Source organism: Cynocephalus volans, chromosome 4, assembly GCF_027409185.1.
Source record: "Cynocephalus volans isolate mCynVol1 chromosome 4, mCynVol1.pri, whole genome shotgun sequence".
In the NCBI taxonomy this organism is placed as follows: Eukaryota; Metazoa; Chordata; class Mammalia; order Dermoptera; family Cynocephalidae; genus Cynocephalus; species Cynocephalus volans.
Window position 1 is genome coordinate 33,875,908 of NC_084463.1, and position 27,055 is coordinate 33,902,962.

At 44.0% G+C, this 27,055-nt stretch overlaps 2 protein-coding genes across 2 annotated transcripts in view; both read left to right on the forward strand.

Moving 5' to 3' along the window:
• The window catches only part of LOC134375210 (glutamine and serine-rich protein 1-like), an 824,919-nt gene that overhangs the window by 37,789 nt on the left and 760,075 nt on the right, over window positions 1–27,055 (forward strand).
• LOC134374943 (E3 ubiquitin-protein ligase TRIM58-like) lies at window positions 4,161–27,024 on the forward strand. Its single transcript, XM_063093093.1, has 6 exons — window positions 4,161–4,583; window positions 7,078–7,173; window positions 16,722–16,952; window positions 20,724–20,746; window positions 20,843–20,943; window positions 26,435–27,024. Exons 1-6 carry the CDS (start codon window positions 4,161–4,163, stop codon window positions 27,022–27,024), a joined length of 1,464 nt encoding a protein of 487 aa, XP_062949163.1.

The window sequence follows — 27,055 nt, forward strand, 5'->3', positions numbered from 1 at the left end:
CAGTGTGCCGACAGGGATCATCAATCTTAGCTCAACAATAATTCCAGATAGCTCCTGGGGAAAATAAAAATGCAGGGTTTATGACCTCACAATCATTAGGATGCAGCTATCAAAAAGTGTTGGTGAGGATGTGGAGAAATTGGAAAACTTGTGCGCTGTTGGTGGGAATATAAGATGTACAGCAACTGTGAAAAACCGTATGGAGGTTCCTGAAGAAATTAAAAACAGAATTACTTATGATCCAGCAATTCCACTTCTGGGTATGTACCCAAACAAGTTGAAAGCAGGGTCTCAAAGAGATATTTGTACACCCGTGTTCACGGCAGCATTATTCACAACAGTTGAAATGTGAAAGCAACCCAAGTGGCCATAAAGGAATGGATAAGCAAAATTTGGTATACATATACAAAGAACTTTTATTCAGCCTTAAAAATGAAAGATATTCTGCAATATGCTATGACATGAATGAATCTTGAGGACATTATATTCTATGTGAAATAAGTCAGTCACAAAAAGACAAATAATGTGATTCACTTATATCGGGTACCCAGAGTAGTCAAACTCATGGAGACAGAAAGTGGAGTGGTGATTGCTAGGGACTGGGGTGGGGAAGCCGAGGAAAGAAATGGAAGTTTTTAATGGGTAAAGAGTTTCAGTTTTAAAAGATGCAAGGAATTCAAAAGATGGTTGTGTAACATTATGAATGTATTTAACATCATTGAACTGTACACTTAAAAATAGTTAAGATTGTAAACTTTTTGTATTTTACCACAGTAAAAACCTGGGAGGAAAAATGCAAACAAACAGCTGTTCTTTTAAAAACCACAAGCAGGGAAGAAAATGCTGAGTCAGTGGCTATTGCTCTTGAGGTTTGCGCTGACTTCATTTCTCCCCCACTGTGAATTGGGCTGAGCTTGGGTCTTGGAGCTGGGAGACTGTGAATCCCCAAAGCTGAGGCAAAGGGTGTGGCCACAAAGAGAGGACAGTCTTGGTGAAAAGGGTTCATGGGTAAGGAAGAAAATACTGCTGTCCTGAAGAAACAGTTTCAGGAACCCACAGCCACGATGCCAACCAGGTTAAGAACGAGAGCAGGGAGGAACGTTCAGATGATGGTGGATTCCATATTTCAATGAATTAACAGGATGTCAGAGAAGTCAGGACACAAATGGAGAGGAGTGTTAGAGAAGAAGGATGGTGGGGAGTGGGGGAGGTAAAAGATTTGCAACCATGCACCCTGTAAATGAGTTGGGGATGGAGTTAAGATAGGATTAAATAGGGGTGCATCAGAGTGTGATTGTATCAGCATAAACAAAGAAGTGCTTTATTCACCCCAGCAGAAAGATCACAAAAAAAATACAATTTTAAGTTACGTACCCCTATTAAAGAGGAAAGTGATTGGGGAGGCACTTGACATAGCATTTGTAAATACGGTGACACCTAGTTATTAACCAGTCCTGTGCTTACCTCCATGAATGTACTGTAAGGTAATTTGTGTTCCTAAAGAACAGTGGTATAGACCTTATCCCTAGCCTACCAGTGAAAGAGACAAGACAGCTTAAGCTTAATTCTAGAACCAGTGGGGGAAGAAGGAATGAGCTCCCCCACTTCCCCACACCCTCCTGAAAAGCACTGTGACCCTCACAAAAACCGGTGACCTTTCCTTAGCCTCCAGGCACTAAGAAATCTGAATTCAAGTGAGCCTGGTGATTAATTCATCCATACATTTGAGAGAACATATTGCTTTATTGGGTCTCAAGATAAATATTTGTACAATAGAAAAATGTTCTGCGTCTGCCAGTCATGAGGACAAAGAGAAAGGTCATGCAGAAAAATTTGTACCTCACATTTGATCTCATATTATGATATGAAATTCTCTCCTTTATTAGCTTCCAGGACAACTGTCCTGATTCTGTTCATTCACTCATGCACTTGTTTATTCGACTTGTATTTACTGAGTATCCGCGTATGCCAGTCATTCTGTAACATTCTGACTCACCGTCCTTCTCCCATTCCTTTTGCTATTTCTTTTTTCAATACTCAATTCAATGTATTTGCTAAATTCTGGGACCTATATTAAGGATACAATGTCTATTAGCTCATCTAATCGTCTGAACAGTCTTGTGAGAGTGGCATTATCACTGTCCTCTGGGACCTATATTAAGCATACAATGTCTATTAGCTCATCTAATCTTCTGAACAGTCTTGTGAGAGTGGCATTATGACTGTCCTCATTGCATTTGAGAGGAAATGCAGCATGGGAAGGTGGCACAGCTCGCCTCAAACCTCTCAGCAGGTGGCACCAACTTCAGGCTGGAGCCAGGCTCTGCTTTTCTTTTGCTAAGCCCTCCACCCTTTTGCTTTCTTCTCTAGCATGACATCTTTGATGTTTTGCTCACACCTATGTTTGTTCTCAAAGAGTCTATCCATTGTCATGATCCACCTAACCTTTAAGCACATGACACATCTCTGGGTCAACTGGGTCCATCCTGCTCCCTCCTTCAGTTCACTTTGTGTCCTCTGTGCCCTCTGGCTGCTCAGGCTTGTGGAGCCCCCTGCACCACCACTTTCTTTCTTGCCGGCTTGTACTTGCCCTTCAGATGTTAGCTCAGAGACCCTCAAGAGTCTGACCCTGATCCCACAGACTAGTTCAGAGTCCTTTATTTTGTTTCTGCAGGATTGGTGAGGGACCTTTTCCCCAATTATTTGTTTGTAATTACGGCCTGCTCTCATATCTATGGGTTGCACATCTGTGGATTCAGCCAACCACCTATCGAAGATATTTTTAAAAATTGCATCTGTACTGAACATGTACAGACTTTTTTCTTATTATTATTCCCTAATCCACAGAGTGTAACAACTATTTACATAGAATTCACATTATCATGCATGAAAAGTAATCTAGAGATGATTTAAAGTATACAAAAGAATACATGTAGGTTATATGCGTTTTACATAAGGGATTTGAGCACTGAGGATTTGGGTATCTGTGGAGGGTCCTAGAACTAATCCCCTAAGGATACCGACAGAGGACTGTACATGTTTGCACGACTCCACATGAACCTCTCACAGCTGATCTTAGTTTTCCTTGAGAGATAGGGCCTTATGTCTCTTCCTCACCCTCCTGCCTTCTGAAACTGCATGCTGCAGCACCTGAAACTCCATAGCTAACAACAAACATAAATGTGCGGTAAAGAGTGGTGAGGAATGATTGAATGATTAACCAGAGGCGTGCCCCACCATCACTTCGAACTCATCCATGGTGAAATTACATTTCACTCAGATGACGGACACTTCTCCGAACATGTCTACTTTCTGGATGACCTTAATGACGTCACCAAACTTACCCTGATTCCGCCTCCCCTTGGTGGATCACATCCTGTCAAATTATCTTGCTCCTTCCTTGTCTGTCTCAGCTTCCACACGTGCAGCACTGATAGGCTATGCTTGAATGATTCCTTCCAGCAAATATCTCGCCTACAGCTCTGTCACCTCCAATCTAAACACAGGTGTGTATTCATCGTAGGACCTTCACTGAACTGGGTCAGATATTCATTTACATATTCACAACTGTTGTTGGGCTCTAGACCTATCATTAGTATAGACATTCGTGTGCAGGCATCTCCCCATTAGTCGGTGTGTCATTTCTTTATTGTGAGATACTTGGTGGAAGATAGAAAAAAATCGATGTTTGGAAAAAAGGCTTTAAAAAATGACCATGTCTCGTAAGGAAAAAATAAAATAAAATAATGATCATACCATGAGCCGTGAGAAGACCACGGAATAGTTCAGTAAATAATGAAAGAAAGGAGCTCAGCAATTCTCCAAGTCGACTGAGAGTGACAATTTGGAATGAGAGACTTCATTAAGGTGCACCATGAGGGATGCATCCCAGTGAGAAATGCTCAGTGTCCCAGGAGGCCTGGGTCACTAGTGTTAATTTATACCTGTGGTGAAGGGTGTCTGAGTGGCAGCTTCTCATCAGGAGTGGCTCATTTGGACCCTTGAGCCGCAGCCAGCAGATAAAGCCCATCCTGGCCTGCCTCTCCCTCTCCGGAGGCTGTGGGGTTCCTCCCTTGAATGACAGACGGCGAGAGGAGATAGTGCGGGCGGCTGGAAAGGCCGCGCCACTAGCGGCGGGGCCAGGCGAGGCCGGCCCGGCCATGGCCTCCGGGGCTCCCGGGGAGCGGCTGCGCGAGGAGGCCAGGTGCCCGGTGTGCCTGGACTTCCTGCAGGACCCGGTCAGCGTCGACTGCGGCCACAGCTTCTGCCGCAGGTGCATCTCCGAGCTGTGCGACAAGTGCGACAGCGCGCAGGGTGGCGTGTACGCCTGTCCGCAGTGCCGGGGCCCCTTCCGGCCCGCGGGTTTCCGGCCCAACCGGCAGCTGGCCAGCCTGGTGGACAGCGTGCGGCAGCTGCGGCCGGGCGCGGGGCCCGCGGGGGCGCCACCGTGCGCGCGGCACGGCGAGGACCTGAGCCGCTTCTGCGAGGAGGACCAGGTGGCGCTGTGCTGGGTCTGCGACGCCACCGCGGAGCACAGGAGCCACCGCACGGCGCCGCTGCAGGAGGCCGCCGCCTGCTACCAGGTGGGAGCCGCTGCGCCGTCCTCGGGCAGGGCGCACCCGGAAAGGCTGCTGCGACAGAGGGGCAGGCTGAGCCGGGGGTGCGAAGTGACTTGCGCAGCGACAGAGCCAAAGGGTCCTCCCCGGCCTCCTGCCTCCTGCTCCCCTTGCCCTGCACCCACCCCAGCTCCTCCGTCGCAGCTCACGCTCAGACGGGGCCCCAGCCTTCGCTGGTGGCGAACTCCCTTAGGGACTCCTGCTCAGGAGCCCAAACACACCGTCACTTTAGGCTGCCCGCCTCTCCCCCGAAGCCTTCCTGGCTCTTTAATTTCATGCTGGTCTTATTTTTCCTGATGCTGATCGTCTGAGCTCCGGTGGGGAGGGCTGTGCGGTCCGGCTGGTTACCGGTGTACATCTTTATTGTAAAGGCGTCCTAATAACTTTCATTCTTACAAAGTTTTGCTTTCTCATAGTGTTTATCTCTGCGTTAATTAATATTAATTAATTAACAGCCCTCAGTTTGGGGCATGTGTTAAGAATAGAGTCTGGTCGGGCTCTGTCCCTGCCACCTTTAAAGTCTGAGCAGGCTTGCCTCCCCTGACGCAGGAGGGACACAGGCCACGCGCTGGCAAATATTTGAAAACTTATAATTTGGAAATCCTCAGTGAAGAGTGACGTGTATTGGAGTATTTGTTCCCCAAAGGTGGCAACTGCGAAACTCTGTGTAGGATTCTTCCTCCTGGTGCTCTTCAAAAGTTTGTGGGCATATTCTGAGCACATTTAAATTCCCGACATTTGGAACAGCTACTAGCACAAAGGAGGCCGGAGTCATCTTTAATCTTTAATCTACTGACATATGTAACTAAAGTGCTATCACACTAATAAATTGCAAATGCTAGCTTTCTCAGAATTTTATTTATGTATTTATTTTGTTCGTTTGGTTACTTAATCAGGTTTGGGTATATTTTCCCTCTGGAAACTTCCCTCTGGATCTATCTGAAAATACTTCTCTTGGTTTTTCTTCTTGATTTCAGTTGTCATCTACAAAATTCACGTACTAGGTACTTTCTAGCTAGACTTGTGATATATAGGATCTCATATGTATGTGTTTTTTTTTTTTTTAATCCAGAAAGTACCACATGGCTAGTGAAATATTTCTAAAGACATTCTCTATATTTTCGTAGTTCCTTAATTAAATAACAAATAAATATTATCTAATTTCCTGAGCCTGTCAGTCAAGACTTTCTAGGGCCCTTTCGTAGTTCCTTAATTAAATAACAAATAAATATTATCTAATTTCCTGAGCCTGTCAGTCAAGACTTTCTAGGGCCCTAAGTTATGTATCCACAGTTCTTGTCTTAACCAACCATGAGATTCAGCAAAATTAGCCTAATCACTGTTGTCCCCAAATGTGCCACACTGTTTTTTCACCTCCTTGCTTTTGCTCACAATTTCTGGGTCTGAGGGAACTTTTCTACATCTAAAAGTGTCAAAATTCTCTATTTCTTGTACACATTGAAATAAATGCCACCCACCCCATCCTGTCAAATGGCACCACAAATTCTACTGTTGTTTTATGTGCAACACCATCTACAGCTATATAATATCCTCCTTTTAGAGGCAATGATGTGTATGTAGGACTTATTGGGAATAGAAATTTTTTTTCCCTATTAAAATTGTGTTTATGTGTGTATCTTTGTGAGTTTAAATAAAATACACATATTTACCTCTAGCAAGGGTCGTATTGTTGAAGGGAGATGTAGTTTTCATTGGATTACTTTTTTACTCATTGTAAGATTTACAACATACTTTTTTTTTTTTAATTTTAAGCATGTGAATCCACAACATTTCTTTTGGCCTAATAATACTACTAGTAATAGATTCTTTTATTATCATTAAGTAGTAAATAATTTTTAGAAATTGAAATATAGAGAGATATAAAAATAGCATGTCTTTAACCTAGCACCAATAGATGATATTTTATCTAATAACATTTTTCTTTACCTTCAGCTAGTTTTTATGTATTCGTTACAAGCACTTTTCTTTCAAAATTGGTGTTGTTTTATAGAATATACTCTTTTACATGACATTATAATTGTATTTCTTGTCATTAAATATTCTGCAACAGTTTATTTTAATTATATCCTGTTAACATAAAACATTTTTTTACTCCATTGTGTTTAACTACAGTTTTACTTTTGTAAATAATGATGCAATGAACATATTTTTAGATAAATCTTTGATTGTATCTGGTATTAAATACATTTATGTTTAGTTTAGTTATTAATGAGGTGGAGCATGTTTATATGCTTTCTCTCTTTTCTTTTTTTTTCCTAAAAGATGACCAGTAAGGGGATCTTAACCCTTGACTTGGTGTTATCAGCACCACGCTCTCCCAAGTGAGCCACGGTCGAGCCCTCTTGTTTATATGCTTTCTAAGGACTGTTTCAGGTTATCTTTGTATTTCCTCACACATCTGGGTGCATCTATAATGATTTTAGTATATGTTCCCAAACAGGTAAAGCTCCAAATGGCTCTGGAACTTGTGAGGAAAGAGATGCAAGAGGCCTTGACTCAGGAAGCTAACATGGGGAGGAAGACTGTCATTTGGAAGGTAATAGAATATGGGCGCTTCAGGAGTCTTGCCCATCTGAAGGATCCAGAATTGGGTCAATAAATCCTTCTTCCACCATCTCCCATTCCCCAATACTTATATTTCATCCACATACTTCCTCAAGAAAAACATCTCTGTGCCATCCAGGAACATCCCGTCCCCCCAAATTATATGGTCCACTTTTGTTCTTTCTATTGATACTACCCATTCCAAATTATAAATAAATAGCTTTACTGTCTTAATTTGACTGTAAAACCTATTGCTGTATCCCCAGAACAGAATCTCATACTGTCACTACTAGTTTAAAAAAGTATTTGTTAGATAGATGAAATATTGAGCACTTCACAACTTTATAGCACGTGCAGTACAACTAATGGTTGTCATCTTACATAGAGAAAGATTATCAGAACTTTCAGCCTCCTTTCAGTATTCATATCCATATTCCCTCTTTTTCACACCTCACCTGCGAACACTCACGCACACTCTCACACACACACACACACACACTCTCACACACACTCACACACACACACACACACACACACACACACACACACACACACACACACAGTAGTTCTCAACCTGGGGTGATTTTGCGCCCCTCATCAAGAAACATTTTGCAGTGTCTGGAGACATTTTTGAATGTCACAACTTGAGTGTGCAGTGTGCCACTGCCGTCTTGTGAGTGGAGCCAGGAATGCTGCTAAACACCGTACAACGCACAGGGCAGTCTCCAGTCTCCACACCAAACAACAAAGAAATTATCTGGTGAAAATGTCTGTATTGTTAAGATTGAGAAACTATCTATAGAAACTGTGTTTATAGTTCTATAAATTTACACAATGTCTTATATGATATACGATATATTTTATAGGTTATTTCTACTCTTTCTCTTTCTCCAAGTAGTCATTCTTCTGCGATCATTCTCTATATTTTCCTTATTATTTTCTTCTTTTTTCCTCTGAAAATTTAGTCTTCAACTCTGTCCTCAGACAGATGTTTCCAAAGAACCATTTTTTGCTGTATTTTTCTTCTCGGATAAGTCTTATGCTTTCCTAACACTATGTATATTATAGGTAAAGTTAAATATTAATTGACAATTTTATGTTCTTTTTCGGCTAATAATCCGAGTCAGCTGTTTTAAATTCTGGCCTGACCAGAGACTGAAATCAGAATCCCCATATCCAAGGTCTGGATTACTACATTTTTTAAAACGCTCCATTGATCATTATAGAGATGCTATTAAGATCCCAGGGCAAAGCCAAGTAAACCGACATAATCTTTGCCATCAATAATGTATCCATGTGAGTCAAATGCAACAAACACAGGTTGGATAAAAATAAACTCTAAATTCTAAAACAATACTTTTTTTCCTGCGTGTGCAGATATAATTTTAATACAGTTGAGTATCCTTTATCCAAAATGTTTCAGACCAGAAGTGTTTTGGATTTTGGATTCTTTTCGAATTTTTGAATACTTGTATTATATATACTTACCAGTTCAGCATCACAAATCCAAGTTTGGGATTTTGGAGTCTTTCAGATTTTGAGGTTTTGGATTGGGGTGCTCGACCTGTACTCAATAGGATGTGTGAAAGGAAAATGAACTGCAACCAAACCCCTCGCACCACATCATCTCTCATGCCCTGAATGTGGCTCCACTCATTTCCGGTGGCCAAGTTATTAACTCCACTGCTCAACAGCACAGCCACCCCCAGTATGGGGGAGAGTTGCTTATATTTAATTGAGTCATACCTTTTAAAAATCTAAATGTGAAATTCAGAGTTGGTTGATTTTAGAAAAAGGTCAAGATTGTATGAATCTGTTGTTTTAGAAAATGGTAGAAGGCAGTGAAAGACTCCCGCAGTGGGTAGTCAGTCAGTTCAGGGAGACCCTCCCAAGGAACAGCGAGACCACGGCTTCGGATGCAAAAACAAGAGGTTTATTGAACACACAGGTACCCGGGCGACTCAGTCTTTCGAAAGACTGGCGCGCCGAGTAGAGCTCCTGGGTCCTTTTTATAGCAAAAAGCGCGGGTACAGAAGCGAGAAGCAAGGTAATTGGTTAGTTTAAATCAAGCCAGGGGTGAACTTCGGTCAAGTGGGAGTCCTTGAAACAGCTGAGGGGCACTCTTGAAACTTTAACTGACTTGTCTATTTCTGGGAACTATCCGCCCTTTGCCTCGGGCCGGGGCCCAGGTGCATAACCACAGATATCCTGTTTGACTCTGTTCCCCTTGTTTCTTAACTTGACTTTTTGGCTGTATTTTCCCTATACCCTTGTAAAAAGCACTTCCTTCATTCCCCCATTTCTCTTGTGGATCGCTCTAATCTTAGAGCGGAATTAAAAGTTATCTTCGCCATTTAAGGTTTGGTATTTTTGCCTAAGGACCAGAATCTTAACTGCACTTACCCTATCATTGATGAATTGGACTAGTCTATTGATGACGTAGGGCCCAAGGGTGAACAACAGAAGGAGGAGTAATAGGGGCCCGGCGATGGTTGACAGTAGGGTGGTCAACCAAGGGGAGTTATTTGATCTGGTTATAAGCATTTTCATAGTTTGAGTCAGGAGGCCTGACTCTTTTAGAGGCCGGTGCATCAATTTCTGGAATATCCCAAGCCTCGAGACCCGCCGCCAGGGCACATATATCAGGGGTAAGGGAGGGCCACCAAGTCCAAAGGGGGTGGACTTCTGTCTTGAACCAGACAACCTTTCCAGTTTGGGACAGTACCTGCCAGGTGAGGGTGTTGGGCTGGTTAGGGTTATTACTTGGTAGGCTTGCTCCGCCGCCGCCGAATGCGCAACTTAAGAGGATTATCAGTCCTCTTCAGCTCCCAGGATTCATCTGGTACGGAGGGTGGCGCAGGCTTGAGGTGAGAAGCATGTACCCAGGCTGCAATGCCATCAACTTTTACTGCGGTCGGGGTGGTCAGCAATACCAGATACGGGCCTTTCCACCGAGGCTCAAGGTTGCTGGGTCGATGGCGTCTGACCAGCACTTGGTCTCCGACCTGGAACGGATGAGGGATGGCCACGGCACCTGGCTCGTATACCTCCTTGATCTGGTCCCAGATCTGGGTTTTTACAACTTCTAAAGCCTTTAAGTGAGTAAATAAGACAGGAAGAAAGTTATCATCGGGACCCAGTGTTCCTCCCAACTCAAGTATGGGGGGGGGTCCCCCGTGGAGGATTTCATAAGGGGTCAGACCAAGCTGGCCAGGGGTATTCCTGGCTCTGAACAGCGCTAAGGGAAGGAGGGCCACCCAGTCTTTTCCACCGGTCTCTAAGGCCAATTTAGTTAAGGTCTCTTTGATGGTTCTATTCATTCTCTCTACTTGACCTGAGCTCTGGGGCCTATACGCACAATGTAATTTCCAATTTATTCCCAGTTGTGTGGCCAGTCCCTGGCTTACCTGAGCAACAAAGGCTGGGCCATTATCTGACCCGATCACCTTAGGGATCCCGAAACGGGGCAGGATTTCTTCTAGTATCTTTTTACATACAGTCAGGGCCGTTTCAGTTTTGGTAGGGAAAGCTTCTACCCATCCAGAGAAAGTATCTACAAATACTAGCAGATACCTGTTCCCATACCGGCCAGGCTTTACCTCTGTAAAGTCTACTTCCCAGTATACGCCGGGTCGATCTCCCCGTTGTCTTTTTCCGGTCTCTCGGTAGGTGGTAGTCGCATTAGTCATGGCACAAGCCGGACACCGATTGGCGACTTCTTGAACGGTGGACCGGAGATTCGGGATGGAGAGGCTGGTGCGGCTCGTTAGTTGAAGGAGCTTTTCTGGTCCTAAGTGTGTTAGCTGATGTAACCGCTAAATGAATTCTTTTCCCTGGTCAGGAGTGAGCTCTCTTGGCTTGGTCCTAGCTTGAGCAGGCTCGATTGGCTCTTGAAGCTTTATAGTTTCTGCTAGCACCCTGACCGACAGGGCGGCTTGTTTTGCAGCCTCGTCGGCCCTCCGGTTCCCGGCCGCCACAGGGTTATTTCCTCTCTGGTGGCCCGGGCAGTGGATAATGGCGACCTGCTGTCCGTGTAGATGTTGATGTTTTTTCCTTCGGCTAGGCGTAATGCCTGCGTCAAGGCGATTAGCTCGGCCTTCTGGGCTGATGTCCCTTCTGGCAGGCTGCTTGCCCATACCGTCCGTTTGCCATCTACGATGGCGGCCCCTGCTCTCCGCTTACCTTCCACAATGAAGCTGCTACCGTCTGTATACCAGGCAGGCACTCCGGGCAATGGCTGGTCCTTCAGGTCCCGTCGAGTCCCAGCTTCTTCAGCAAGGATTTCTGAGCATTGGTGTACTGGGGTGGATTCTGACTCGACTGGTAGTAGGGTAGCTGGGTTCAGGACAGCAGGGGGCGCGAAAGATATCCTTTCGTTTAGCAGCAAACTCTGGTAATGAGTCATTCTGGCATTGGTCATCCACCGATTGGGGGGCTGCCGCACAATACTTTCGAGGCTGTGGGAAGCAATCACAGTCACATTTTGCCCCAAGGTTAACTTATCAGCGTCTTTGAGGAGGAGTGCCACTGCAGCAACCGCTTTTAGGCAGGTTGGCCACCCACTGGCCACTGGATCCAGTTTTTTTGATAGATAAGCTACTGGCCGTCGCCATGGTCCTAGGGTCTGAGTAAGCACTCCTCGGGCTACACCGGCTCTTTCATCTACGTATAGAGTAAATGGTTTGGTGAGGTCTGGGAGAGCCAAGGCGGGGGCAGACAGCAAGGCTTTTTTTATGTGGTCAAAAGCCTTTTGATGCTCCTCAGTCCAGGTAAAAGGAATGTTTTCCCTTGTCAGGGGGTACAAGGGTGCAGCCAGGGAAGCAAACCCAGGAATCCAGAGCCTGCAAAATCCGGCAGTACCCAGAAATTCGCGGACCTGCCTGGGGGTTGTGGGAGTAGGGATCTTCATAACTGTAGCTTTCCGGGCCGGGGTCAGCCATCTTTTTCCCTCCTTGAGCAGGTACCCCAAATAGGTGACCTCTTTCTGGCATAACTGGGCCTTTTTAGCTGATACCCGGTACCCCAACTTACTCAGTTCCTGCAAGAGCTTTTGTGTCCCTCTTTTGCAGCCTTCATATGTGGGAGCTGCCACTAGGAGGTCGTCCACATATTGGAGTAATATGACCTGGGGGTTGAGAGCCCTAAAAGGAGTTAAATCCCGGTGGAGGGCCTCGTCGAAGAGAGTGGGTGAGTTCTTGAACCCCTGTGGCAGCCGTGTCCAGGTCAGCTGACCAGCGTTACCTTTTTCTGGGTCTCTCCACTCGAACGCGAACAGTGGCTGGCTGTTGGGGTGTAGTTTGAGGCAAAAAAAGGCATCCTTGAGATCCAAGACTGAGTACCAAGTGTGACTAGGCGGAAGGGAACTCAGGAGGCTGTATGGGTTTGGGACTGAGGGATGAATGTCTTGCACCCTTTTGTTAATTTCTCTCAAGTCTTGGACTGGCCGATAGTCATTGGTCCCTGGCTTTTTTACTGGTAGCAGAGGGGTGTTCCAGGGCGACTGGCAGGGCACTAAGACCCCTAGGTCTAAGAACCTTTGGATGTGGGGTCTGATGCCTTCCCGGGCTTCTTTAGTCATTGGATACTGTCGGACGGCCACCGGTGAGGCACCCGATTTCAGCTCTACTACTACTGGTGGGACGTTATTGGCCAGTCCCATACCTGTCTTTTCTGCCCATACGGTGGGAAAAAGTTGGAGCCAGGATGGGTCGATGGAGGGAGAGGCCGGCTTTTCATACAGCCGGTATTCTTCTTCTAGGTTTAGGACCAAGCACATGGTAGAGTGATCTCCCCATGTTACTTGTGGGCCCTCTGTAGAAAACTGGATTTGGGCCTTTAGTTTGGTCAGAATGTCCCGGCCCAACAGAGGAGCAGGGCACTCAGGTATGACCAAAAAGGAATGGGTCACTTGTTTATGTCCAACCTTTAAAAGTCTTTGTGTGGTCCAGGGGTAGACTTTGCTGCCGGTTGCTCCTACTACGACTGTCCGCCTGGACCCTACCTTCCCCATGGGTTGGGTCAACACCGAATGTTCAGCCCCGGTATCGACCAGAAACTCGATGGGGGTCCCCTCCACAGTCAGTGTTACCCTAGGTTCGGGGAGGGGGTCCGAACCCCGACTCCCCTAGTCATCTAGGGATAGAACCTTGGCTTCTCTGATGTTCTTTTTCCGGGGACATTCTCTTGCCCAGTGACCCTTCTCTTTACAGTACGCGCATTGGTCTTTGTCTAGAGGGGGTCTTCCATCCCTAGGTGTTTTCTTTGCCCGGTTGCTCAGGTTCCCTGTCTGCCTATCTCTAGACCCTCTTTCACCTACCACTGCGGCCAAAATCCTAGTCAAGTTTTTTTCTTGGCGCCTATCGCGCCGTCTCTCTCTCTCTTCTGTCTCTCTTTTTTCTCTTTCTTGTTTTTCCTCTTCTGTCTCTCTCTTGTGGTACACCTTTTCTGCCTCTCTCACTAAATCTTGTAAGGAATAATCTTGGAGCCCCTCTAGCCTCTGCAACTTTTTCTTGATATCTGGGGCTGCCTGTCCGATGAAGGCCATTGCAACTGCCGCCTGCTGTCCCTCAGAAGAGGGGTCAAACGGAGTGTATCTCCTATATGCCTCCATCAGGCGTTCCAAGAAAACCGAGGGGGGTTCTACCGGTCCCTGCAAGACCTCTCTTACCTTAGCCAAATTGGTGGGGCGCCGGGCTGCCCCTTTGAGACCTGCCACTAGAGTCCGGCGGTAGACCAGAAGACGCTCCCTACCTTCGGCCGTGTTGTAATCCCATTGAGGTCGATTGAGGGGGAAGGCCTCATTAATGAGGTTCTCGAGTTGTGTAGGGGCCCCGTTGTCCCCGAGAACGTTCTTGCGGGCTTCCAGAAGAATCCTTTCTCGCTCTTCAGTGGTGAAGAGGATCTGGAGTAGCTGTTGGCAATCGTCCCAAGTGGGCTGGTGAGAGAACATAAGGGACTCAAGAAGTCCCGTGAGTCCTGCTGGTTTTTCAGAAAAAGACGGGTGGTTAGACTTCCAATTGTAAAGATCTGCTGAGGAAAAAGGCCAATACTGTAGAGGGACCAAGCCATTAGGCTCAGCTGGGGGCCCTATGGCTCGGAGGGGCAAAGCTACGGTGGAGTCAGGACCGGAGCCGTCTCTCGGACTGCGAGGTTGGCGGCTCCTAGTCCCCGCAGCCGGTCCCTCAGGGCTAGGATCACCGGGCGCTCGGCCTGGTGCCGATCTGTTTCCCTGAGGGGCCAGAGGGGGCAGCGGAGCCGCCGGGTAAGGTGGGGTTTCAGAGAGAGAAAATAGGTCATCTGGTGTCGGGAGGACGGGGGGTTGGGGAGGGGCGGAAGGCTTCCTTGTAGGTGGCCTTTGAGTATTTTCTGATCCCGAAACAACAGCGACTTTGCTGGAGGGTGGCACCCAGGGAGGGGGATTCTGGGCGAGGTCTTGCCATACCACGACACAGGCAACCTGGTCCGGGTGTCCTCCGGTCTCCTGAAAAACAATCTTTTTAACTGCAAAAATGACAGTAAGATCAAAGGTTCCCTCTGGCGGCCAACCTACGCCGAATGTGGGCCACTCAGACGAACAGAAAGTCTGCCATTTTCCTTTTTTGATCTCCATGGACAGATTGTGAGCCCTGGCTTTGACATCTTTCCAATGATCTAGAGTAAGGGAGAGGGGCGTAAGGGCACTTTGCCCCATCTCGAAAATTTCCAATAGGGGAACGACGACGCAAAGACCTATCACAACTAAGACAAAAAGAAACCAGAAACGGCGACGAGACCGAGTGCCGTAGAAATAGAAGAAAGAGTCCGATGGCAGAGCGCGCCTCCCGAGACGCGGTGAGACCAAAACACAATAATCCTCTGCCAAGGGGTCCACCAGGCGTCCCTGGTCCTCCCCTGATCCTGGGACGTCTCCCAGGATTGCCGGGTGGCGAGCCCCCGAACACGTCTGTTCGCTACCCGCACTTCGCTCCCAGAGCGACTAACCCGGAACAAACTGAAACCAAAATGCGCGCGCTCAGAAAAGACAGTCGAAATCACTGAGTCAGACACAGAGACGAGACACAGAAACGAGACACAGAACGACTGCTGGCCAGCTTACCTCCCGTTGGTGGGTCGGTGGTCCCTGGGTGGGGGTCTCCGATCCCGGACGAGCCCCCAAATGAAAGACTCCCGCAGTGGGTAGTCAGTCAGTTCAGGGAGACCCTCCCAAGGAACAGCGAGACCACGGCTTCGGATGCAAAAACAAGAGGTTTATTGAACACACAGGTACCCGGGCGACTCAGTCTTTCGAAAGACTGGCGCGCCGAGTAGAGCTCCTGGGTCCTTTTTATAGCAAAAAGCGCGGGTACAGAAGCGAGAAGCAAGGTAATTGGTTAGTTTAAATCAAGCCAGGGGTGAACTTCGGTCAAGTGGGAGTCCTTGAAACAGCTGAGGGGCACTCTTGAAACTTTAACTGACTTGTCTATTTCTGGGAACTATCCGCCCTTTGCCTCGGGCCGGGGCCCAGGTGCATAACCACAGATATCCTGTTTGACTCTGTTCCCCTTGTTTCTTAACTTGACTTTTTGGCTGTATTTTCCCTATACCCTTGTAAAAAGCACTTCCTTCAGCAGAGATAGAAAATTGGAGGAAGGAACTGAGTCTTACAGGATTTGGAGAGAACCATTGTTAGAGTTTTAAAAAAGTGATAGCTTATGCCTTTTAGTCAAATCAAGAAGTTACAATGTTTAAAAACAAGGCCGAGAATTCAAGGTGTAGATACTCTGGGAGGATAATTTGCCTCTCATATTCAGTTTAAAGCTACCTTCTTACATACTAACCTGAGAGAATTAAATTTAGATATAATAAACTTGTAGCAAAATATGTTCCTTAGGTCTGTTAAAAAATTGTAGATGTGAGACTTGGGGAGGAAATCAGGACAATTCTCTGAAGTTAACTCTGAAATAAGTGGCCCGAGGAACATTTTGTTCTTTCTTTTCTGTACAGAGAACATTAACCTTAAGGTTGGTTTCGCAATTACCATATTCTGAAAGAAAGTTCATGTTTTCTAATCTCTCAGCCTTTTCTTATTCACCTTTACAAATCCAGGTCTCTCTAATCTCTGTTTATAATTCAGTTGTTTTCTAGTGTTTCTAGCGACTAATGTATATATTAATAGTAAATAGAAACTTCTATTGTGTTACTACGCCATGATATTCACTGTGCTCAACACTAATCCACATATTCCTCTTTTCCCTGCATTTTATATATGATGTTGAAACTTGAATATAAAAGTACCTTGGCCCCAAGCCTATGGCAAAATGGGAACCCAAATCTAACAGTCTTTCTCAAACTCTAAGTTTGAATATTCTACCAGGCCACTTCTCATATGAGTGGTGCCTGGATTCTGCATCTTGTGAGAATGCAGCCATTCAGTCCACAGAGTTATAGAGCTGAGGGAACTCTGGACATTGCGTTCTCCTGCTCCACCATCTTATACATGTAGGGGGAGACTCAGACACCTTGCCCCAATCACTGATGATGTGATCCCTTATTTCACTCCAGGAAAAAGTGGAAATGCAGAGGCAGTGCTTCAGGTCGGAGTTTGAGAAGTATCGTGGCTTTCTGGCCCTGGAGGAGCAACTCCAGCTGAGGCGGCTGGAGCAGGAGGAGCGATCGACCCTGCAGAGGCTGCGGGAGAGCAAGAACCGGCTGGTGCAGCAGAACAAGGCCCTGAAGGAGCTGGCCGAGGAGCTGGAGGAGAGGTGCCAGCGCCCAGCCCTGGGTCTGCTGGAGGTGAGGCCGAGTGCGGGAAGGGTAGCAGAAATGAGACCAAGAGAACAGAAACAAGAGGACAGTGACATTTCCAGACACCGACTTGGGCATTTATGCTCTTTAGCAAAAGAGTACCCTATAATTTATTTGGAAAGCATCTTAATCCTAAATCTAGCATCAGAATCAGAAGGGACCCTAGAGCATCATACAGCTTATATTAAAGACAAAAAACCTAAAATTTTAAAAAATTAAAATTAATTTAATGGTTTATGAAAACTTTAAACAGTTAGGAAAAAGACAATCAAATTTACACTCTTCTGGCTGTGAAACGGTCTGTCAATGATAATATTGCTGTTTCTCAGCGATGTCAATCCAAAAAGTCTTTGGTAACCCATTTCAGGTATAAATAGCCAAAAGTATGAATAGTGCCTTAAATTGTTACACTTGAAATTTTCATGTTAAATTTTAAGGTGTATTGATTGTACATATTTATGGGGTACAGAGTTATACTTCAGTACATGTATACACTGTGTAAAGATCAAATCAGAGTATTTAGCATATTCATAATTGTAAAACTTAATCATTTCTTTGTGATGAGAACGTTTGTTACTGACAGGCCAGGCTCGGCTTGCCCTCTCACATTAAACGAATGACCTGAAAGTCCAAAAGTTGGTGCAAAGATTGGAAGGTTTATTCAGATTACCGATACTCAACTAAATGTCTAACCAAGCAAACAAAGAAAGAGAAAAGTGAAGCAGTGGGGTCCAGTTTATCCTAGTCCCAATCGGTGGGGCCAACCTATTCTATTAACAGTAATTGATAAAAGCAGTTCTCCCCACTGTTTTCAGCATAAAGAAGAAAAGTATCGACTAGACTTAAATCAGAAAAACAAAGCATAGCCAGGAGCCCTCCAGGGTGCACCTATATAGAAATAGATACAATCCAACCAAACAGAAGAGGGCTCAGAAAAATCAGAGAAAGGTAAAGAGAATAACCATTGTCTTGTCAGAAGTTAGGCCAGGGACTCCAGGAGAGATCTACCAGCAGCAGAGACATGGGAGCAAAATAGTCCCAGTGGCCGCTTGCATCTTGCAGCTAGAATCTTCTCTGGTGCTCAAAGCTTTCCAGTTTTCACCAGTGACTAAATTAAGCTCCCGGATTCCAAAGTCATAGAAATGAACAATGTACCCAACAGTAAAGCAAGCAATGCTTTATTAAAATAGGGGATAGACTTATGCAGAAGGGGGTAGCAACAGTAAAGCTAGCCTCCCAAGGGGAGCTGCTTAGGGTCTTTTATAAGGAAAGGAGTTAAGGGGTGGCAGGCCAGTGTCACTGGAGGTGGTCTGTTCGGTTCTTCCTGGTTGCGTCATGTGTGCATGCTCAGTAGCACATGAGCACCACTGTCACCCCAGGAGGGTCATTGTAGCAGTCACCTTGATGCTTTGTGCACAGGTGGGAATTCCTAAAGGGGTCTTAAAGTTAATCTGTAACTTTTACAATCACAGTAAACAAGTCTTGGGGAGGGGTTTTGCAACTCAGTAAATATCTGTTTCCCCTCTCAGTCTATTTTGTCAGGACAGCCCTTGGGGTAATCATTTGCCCTGGGGGGTCTCATGACTGAGCAGTGGAAAAGTAACAAAATGTCCTCTGCAGGGAAAATGAAATCAGTTTGGTTCTCAGGCCTAGCCTTACTCGTTTCACATTTGAGCTCCTCTCTTCTGGCCATTTGAGAACATGTAATAAGTTATTGTTAGTTATAGATGCCTAGCTATACTATATAGCACTAGAAATTATTTTTCCTATCTAGCTGTAATTTTGTGTCCATTAACCAACTTCTCTCATTCCCTTTCTCCTTCCACTTTTCAACCTCTAATAACCATGATTCTACTCTCTACTTCTAAAAATTCACCTTTGTTTTTCTTTTTAGCTCCCACATATGAGTGAGAACATGCTGTATCTTTTTGTGCCTGATTTATTTCATTTAACATAATGTCTTCCAGGCTAAAAAAACTGACCAAAACAAAACAAAACAAAATAAAATAATGTACACCGTTCCTACATGTGTAATATTTGCAGTTCACTTTTCTTGTTTTGACATGATAAGTATGCACTGAAATAAAAAATAAATAAAAAAAATTTAAGGTGAATGCTAATTTCCTAGCCCATGTGGCATGCCCAGTCCAGGCATGGTGGGGAGGGAGTACATGGACTCCCACGCAGCCCTCACTATTTACTTGTACTCGAGATTACAGAGCAGAAGGAAAAATAACAGAGAAACAAATAATTGTTTTTAATCCCTCATGAAGATATTAAACCCCAGTTGAACAGGGAAAACCATGGTGTTTGTTGGTGGATGCGTGTTATCTTGATGGAATCACCTGCAGCAGGAATTTATCTGGGCGCACTTTTCTGTGTCTCATCCCCAGTGACTCATTCAGGAAATTTGGTACTAAGTAATTTACATTCTCAGTTAGTAGCTGCCTGACAGATTGTACTTTGTCTGACTTAGCACTAGACACTGAAAATGACATAGTTATAAATAACTATATTAACTATCTGTATAACATTTACAATTACTAAACAATACTGGTCACATAGTGGGGGAATTATTAAATGAGTAGGTTTATAAAGCATTTTTATTTATAAAGCATTTTCATTTAATTTTTCACATTTTATTTTCAAAATATATATATAAAAGTAAAATTTATGTTCTTTTATTATTAGCATTATTAGTATTATTGCTATGCCCATTTCCTTATAAGTGAATGAAGGGTCAGAAAGAAATTAACTTTCTAGGGCCGAGCCTGTGGCGCACTCGGTAGAGTGCTGCGCTGGGAGCGCGGCAATGCTCCCGCCGCGGGTTCGGATCCTATGTAGGAATGACCGGTGCACTCACTGGCTGAGTGCCAGTCTCGGAAAAAAAAAAAAAATTAACTTTCTAAATAGCAGATATCAAATAAACATAGTACTTTGACATTTTTAATAATAATATTCATTGCTTTACTTCACCATATCTCCATAACATCTTATTTAGAATAAGCATTTCTTAGCACAAAATAAATGTTAAAATAATTTATAATACAAATCTTAGGGAGAATATATTCTTAAATAATTTATGTTTATTTTTATGCTGTCCTTTACTTTTCTTCTTTAGTACCAATAAACTATATTTTCCTGACAATGCCTAAGACCAAGTCCTGTCATTCCCATGCAGGGGAAGATGAATTATACCCTGCTTTTATGCTCTATCAAAATTTATCTGGCTGGTGACTGTTTTTAGAGGAAGGAGTGAAGTGTATCACAGGAGACTTTTTTAATAATCAACTTTGAGATAATAGGTTGCTAGATATTAGTGACTTCCTTTTTTATCTGCTTTGTTAACCTACTCTTATGGGTAGCTCTGATGTGTTGGTTCAATGAATTAGCAATTTGGGGTTCTCTTATAAAGACTTTGAGAGTAACATTTTATGTCTGTACTTACCATTGTTCCTCAAATAAATTCCACAAATATTTAGGATCCATTTTTACCATAATTCCATCTGTAATAGGTGCAGAACATAAATCTCTGTTAAAACGTCCGCGTGCCAGAATTATCAATTCAGAAAATACATTGATAGATGCCATAGGAATTAACCTAAAGTTTTTGTAGCTGATTCTATTCCAATTACTAATGATTCTGCTATATCAGATGTGTGAGAAAATTAAATGACAGCCTATTTTGGGCTTTAATGAAAAGAAATTTACTGTCCCTTGTGTCTACCTCAGCTGTTTTTGTTTCTCTTTCACTTTCAGGGTGTGAGAGGAGCCTTGAGCAGGTACGTTTACTTTCTGAATCAGTGAAGGGGCTGGGAGAGGCAGAGGAGGAAGGTGTATAACCCAACTGAAATCTGACTGTTCTCTGCTCTCCTCAGAAGTAAGGCTGTCACACGGCTCAAACCAGACACCATCCCCACGGAGCTGAAGACAGTATGTCGCATCCCTGGCATGAGGGAAATGTTGAGGAAGTTCCAAGGTAGGTTGCATCATAGGAGAACTCTGATCCCTGGGTTTGGCTGTTATTGCATTTTGTTACTGTGCTAGTCAGGCTGCAGTAACTAACAGAACCCAAAGTCTTCATGGCCAAAATGAGCAAGATTTTTCTGAACAGCCTGCTGTTGACTGATTACTGAATTGTGGAGACTTTTGTGTCACAACCTCTCACTCTGAGATCCATGTTGACAGAGCTCCATCTCCTTCTGGGTGCTGTTGGTGAGAGAAAAGGGTAAGGTGATTAAAGAGATAGGGAGGAAAAGGGCCATTTTTTCCCCTATTCTCTTACATAGTCAGTACAACACATCTCTGGTCATGAAAGTATGTGGAGATTTCTCCCCACCAACAGCCAATCTGTTACCGACCTAGACCTAGAATGCCAGGTTCTTTGGGAGTCAATGTCATGGAAATGAACCCTGAACCCATAGTGAGATTGAGCAAGCTACGTTTGTTGAAAGATAGCTTGTGCACAAGGGGCCAACATGAAAGAGGAGTGTTGCTCCCCGATTGTTTAGTGTGAGGGGTTTTTTAAGGCAAAACAGTTGGGTATGGGAAAGAGGGTGAGGTCTCCGGTCTCATGATTGGGGTCTTCCTCAGTTGGTCAGGGCGTTCTGTTTTCAGCTTTATCAGGTGGTGACCTCATTTTCTCTTGAGGTCTGTAAAAGAATGCTTACACAAGGGGGTTAAGCAAACTTGGGTAATGACATGCTTGTGGGAAAGAGATACACCAACATGTTTAGGGCTTATCTTTAACCCCTGTCCTCTCTGGGGTTTCCTGGAACAGGATGTGGTCTGTTGCCTTGAGGGTCTCTGCTGCATTTCCAGCACAGAGACTACTGCTGGGTTCTCAGAGCAGACAACAAAATGGAGTCTCTCCTGTCAGCCCTATCCTTACTTCTGCCTCACATCCATTCTGCAGCAGATTCTCCAGCTGGGTGTCTTCTGATTCAATTCAATTCTGACACTATATACATGAAGATAGCATCAGATCCCACAGATTGAGGGCTCAGTCCCAGAAGACTTCCCCCACTTTAGATGCCAGTTGCAAGCGCAGATTGTGCCTGTGCTCCTGAAAAACCGGCTACAAATCGGGTTTCCCATAACCCCCTCCTGGGTTTGACTAATGTGCTAAAGTGGCTTACAGACCTCAGAGAAAAACGTCCTTACATTTACCCATTTTTATAAAGGATATTATAGAGAATGCAGATGAACAGCCAGATGGAAGAGACAAATAGGACAAGGTATGGGAGCTTCCATTCCCCTTCCTTGTTCCCTTTCTGGGCGTGCCACCCTCCAGACACCTCGTGTTCAGCTGTAGGGAAGCCCTTAGAACATAGTCTCTTTGAGTTTTTATGGAAGCTTCATTATGTAGGTATGATTGATTAAATCACTGGTTATTGGTTCATTAATTCAACCTTCAGCCGTCTCAGTGGTGAGGGAGGGTGTGTAGAACCGAAAGTGGCAGCCCTCTACATGGTCGGTTCCCCTGGCATTCATCTTATTAACATGCAAAAAGGCATTCTTATAGCTCTGTAGAGTCTAAGGATTTTAGGAGCTACATGTCAAGAATTGTGGGTGAAAACCAAATATGTATTTTACAGTATCACAGTTATAGAGCCTGAAAGGCCTTCATGGTGAATGTCTTCCCCGGAGATTTCATTGGCCAAAGTGAAGCACATGGCTATGCCAAACTGTAAAATAGTTGGGAGAGTGCACCATGCCCCGGAGAATGAGGACTGGGATATTTGTGAACAATCCTAAAGAATATCAGAGTCACAGACACCCATACAGTCTGCATTTGGTTAGAACAATGGGCTTGAAAGAGTAGTTCATACCTTATTAGCTGTGATATGAGTAACATAATTTCCAGTAAATTTCCATTTCCTTGTTCATAAAATGCAAAAAAAACCACATTGTTCGGAGGACTAAATTAAACATATTTGACCCCCCCCAAAAAACTCATCAGTATGAAAGCATTGCAGAGTATCAGTTAACAAGAAGTTTGGTTCAATTTATTGGCTAACATTTGATAAGTTGCTTGAATTGGTGAGTCAATAAAGCCAAAGATATTCAATCAACTATTTTTATGTAGAAATAACTAATGTCATAAATTACTTTGTTCAGTCTGATTATGTCATTCTTCAAGCAGTATAGATTCAATATTTTTTTTTCATTTTTTACATATAATTTATGCCAAGTTATGTAAACAAACTGTGGCTAAGTAGTGGCTTCACCGATTACGTGGAAAAAGTTTTGTCCCATCATGAGAAAAGCCACCTCCGCAATACTGCTCAGTGACTCCACCCGTGTTCTGATGGGCAGATGAATATAGTGTGGGTCGGATTTTGGAATATTTGCAGAATACATACCTGTTAAGCATCCCTGATCCAGAAATCTGAAATCCGAAGTGCTCCAATGAGCATTTCCTTTGAGCGTCATGTGGGCCCTCAAACAGTTTCAGATTTTGGAGCATTTTGGGTTTTGGATGTTTGTATTGGTGATGCTCAATCTGTATATACTAACCTCATGACTTGATGAAAATCATTAGGGCACATTCAGACCCAGTGACCTCATATTCCCATTTTCTTTTTTTCTTTTTTTTTTTTTTTTTACTGAATGAAATAATCAATTCAATCAATATTGTATATTTTATGCCAGATACTCTTATAACATATCATTGAACAACAACAAACATCTTGCAAATATTTACTTAAGTTAAGCAAAATACACAGAGTATGAGAAGATGATACAGAATTTTGAAGGAAAAAAAAAAAGAGTATGAGAAGGGAGACCAGAAGTTCTAATTTTGAATAAGGTGTGATAAAGAAAGACCTCACCCAGTAGGGATAACTCAGCAAATATCTGATTTGGAGGAGAGCACTCAGGCAGCAGAAACAACGACCAGTGATATCTGGTGGACGTGTTCCGGTGTTCCGGGCTCTGTGCAGACACCAGTACAGAGAGAGTGGGGGACGGAGGAGAAGCCAGGGAGGGTCCAGATAGGCAGGACACAGTGAGCAAGATTCTCTGTCTCTGAGTGAAGCAGGAAATCACTTTTAAGCTGTACATAGAAAAAAAGCAGGATTGGACTCTGAATGCTTTATTGAGAATAAATTACAGAGAGGCAAAGATTGAAGTGAGAAACATGGTTAGCGGCCATTGCAATAACTTCAGGAGAGATGATTATGGATTGGAACAGGTGTTAGTACTGGAGAAACTGAGAAAGAGAGATTCTTGGTATATTTTGAAGACTGAGCTGGTAAGATGTACTGTTGGATTAGTTATAACATGTCATGCAAAGAAGAAAGCCATGAATGATTCCAAGGTTTTGGGTCTCTAGAACTAGCATAATGAAGTTGACGTTTACACTGATGGGTAAAGTTGCTGGTGAGGCAGAAGGTGAATTAGGTTTTGGACATGTTGATGTTGCTAAATATCCAAGTGCTGATGTCAGGTAGTCAGATGCATTTACAAATATCGAGTTTGAGGAGGAAAGTCTAAGCTAGAGATATGCATTTGGAATCAGTCAGCATATGGATGTGATTTAATTAACGCATTGAGCCAGCCAACTTAAGGACACACACGGAGTAAGCTCAGAGAGAGAGAAGAGGTCCCAGTCTTGAGACCAAGGTTTCTGCAGTGGTAGGGATAGAGGAGAAAAGGAGAGAACAGCAAAGGAAACCAAAGAGTAGGGAGTAGAGAGGGGGGAAAGCATGGATGACTGGCACCTTTGGAAAAGAGAAAGGAGGTTTTTCAGGACAAGTGGATTCTCAACCGTGTTGAGTGCTACAGAGAAATCATGTTAGGTGAACTCTGACAAGTAACCGTTCATCAGTGTGGAGGTCGCTGGGAAGATGGACATGAGCAGTTTGGGTGGGGGATGGTTCTGTCATGATGAGCAATTGAGTTTAATAGAGAAGGGGTAGGTAGCCATCAAAAGTCATTCCATAGATCTCTTTTTATAAATGAAAAGACGAATGTGCTGGAGCAGGAACGGTGTGTAACGTTCCATAACATATGTTAAATAAACCTTACAGAATTCCATGGAGACCTACATTTCAATCCCTGTTATTGATTACTGCTAGAGTTTGGGGAAACACATAAACTCTTTGACTCTTCATCTCTTCATCTCTAATGCAGGAATAAGAACGGCTATGTTGAGGGCTGTTACATGGGTTGATATAGATAATGTGCATGCAGTGCCTAGTTATGTGACCACTAAGGTTTGGGCATCAATAATATTTCACTAGAAGTGGTTTAAAAATGAGTAAGATTAACGGTAGTAGTAGCAGTAGTTGTGGTAGTAGTATTTGTTATAATATTAAAAATAAAACTATGTTAACGAATTTACTACTTTTGAATAAATATAAGGAAATACTCTGAATATGTTACATCCACCCTTCACTGAGATTTCATGTCTAGATGTATTTGTTTATTATGTAGACAGGTCAAATGTCACATCAATCTTGCTGGAACTTCACAGTGTCGTTATTAGGTTTTTATTTCTATGTAACAAATTACCACAAACTTAGCTGCTTAAAACCACACCAATCTATTAGCTCATAATTCTGAAGATCAGATATCTAGGTGGGATCAGCTGGCTCCTCTGCTTTGGTTTTCACAAGGCCAAAGTCAAGATGTTGGTCAGTCTGAACTTCTTTGAAGGGTCTGGGGAAGAGTCTACTTCCAGGTTTATTCGGGTCATTGTCATAATGTAGTTCCTTACAATTGCTGGACTGCAATCCCTATTTTCCTGCTGTTGGTTGGAGGCCACTCTCAGCTCTAAAGATCACCTGCCTTTCTCCTCATGTGATCCTTCATTCTCAAAGCTGGCAGTGATATATCAAATCCAAATCTCTCTGATTTTCCTCTCTGCCACCAACCCAATAGCTAGAGAAACCTTTCTGATTTTAAAAGGTCATGCAATTAAATTAGACCCACCCAGATAATTTCTCTCTTGTGATATAATGTAACATATCATGAGGGCAACACTAAGGTGTGCAGGTCATGGGGTCCACTTTAAAGTTCTGTCAATCACAATAATATAACTTTGAAAGCAGTGGATTTGGTTTTAATAAAATTTTCCTTTAGGTTTTGAGAGAAAAAATCCTCAAGGAGTTTATAAATTTTATGTTAAATGCATAAGATCCTCCTAAGTGCACCCAAATGCTTTTGATGTAAAAGAAAGGAATCTAAATGATTATGCATTTGGTTTGTCATAGCATCAACGGTATGTTTTCTATTGGGAGTGATCATGACTTCTGGATTTTGCAGAGGTAGCAGTAGAATACATTAGAGAGTAACGGCGAATATGCTGAAGGACCTGCAAGGTTCTGAAATACTTATTTGTTTTCCCTTGGGAGTTATTAGAGAGAGACGAATGAGGAACTGGATGACTTTTCTCCTCAGTGACTTCCTAAGTTTTTACTAGTCCTTTCTGTCCTTTTACATGTCCCACAAAATTCTTTCCACAGTTGATGTAAAGCTGCATCCTGCCACGGCTGATCCGAGCCTTCTCTTGACCGCTGACCTGCGCAGTGTGCAGGATGGGGAACTGTGGAGGGACGTCCCCAACAACCCCGAGCGATTTGACACATGGCCCTGTATCCTGGGATTGCAGACCTTCTCGTCAGGAAGGCATTACTGGGAGGTTGTGGTGGGAGAAAGATCAGAGTGGGGTTTAGGCATCTGTCAAGACACAGTGCCAAGAAAGGGGGACACCACCCCGTCTCCTGAGAACGGGGTCTGGGCCATGTGGCTGCTGAAAGGGAGTGAGTACATGGTCCTGGCCTCCCCATCGGTGCCTCTCCTCCCACTGGAACGGCCTCGCTGCATCGGGATCTTCTTGGACTATGAAGCCGGGGAAATCTCATTTTACAACGTCACAAACGGGTCTTACATCTGTACATTTAACCAGCTGTTCTCTGGTATCCTCCGGCCTTATTTTTTCATCTGTGACACAATTCCTCTTAATTTGCCACCTATGACAGAAGCAGAATCAGGAAATTGTGCATCCAGGGGTCATCCTGACCCTGCATCTAATGTGAGAGATGGTCATTCCTAAAATTCTCTTCCCAAGATACCTTCCTAGCCTG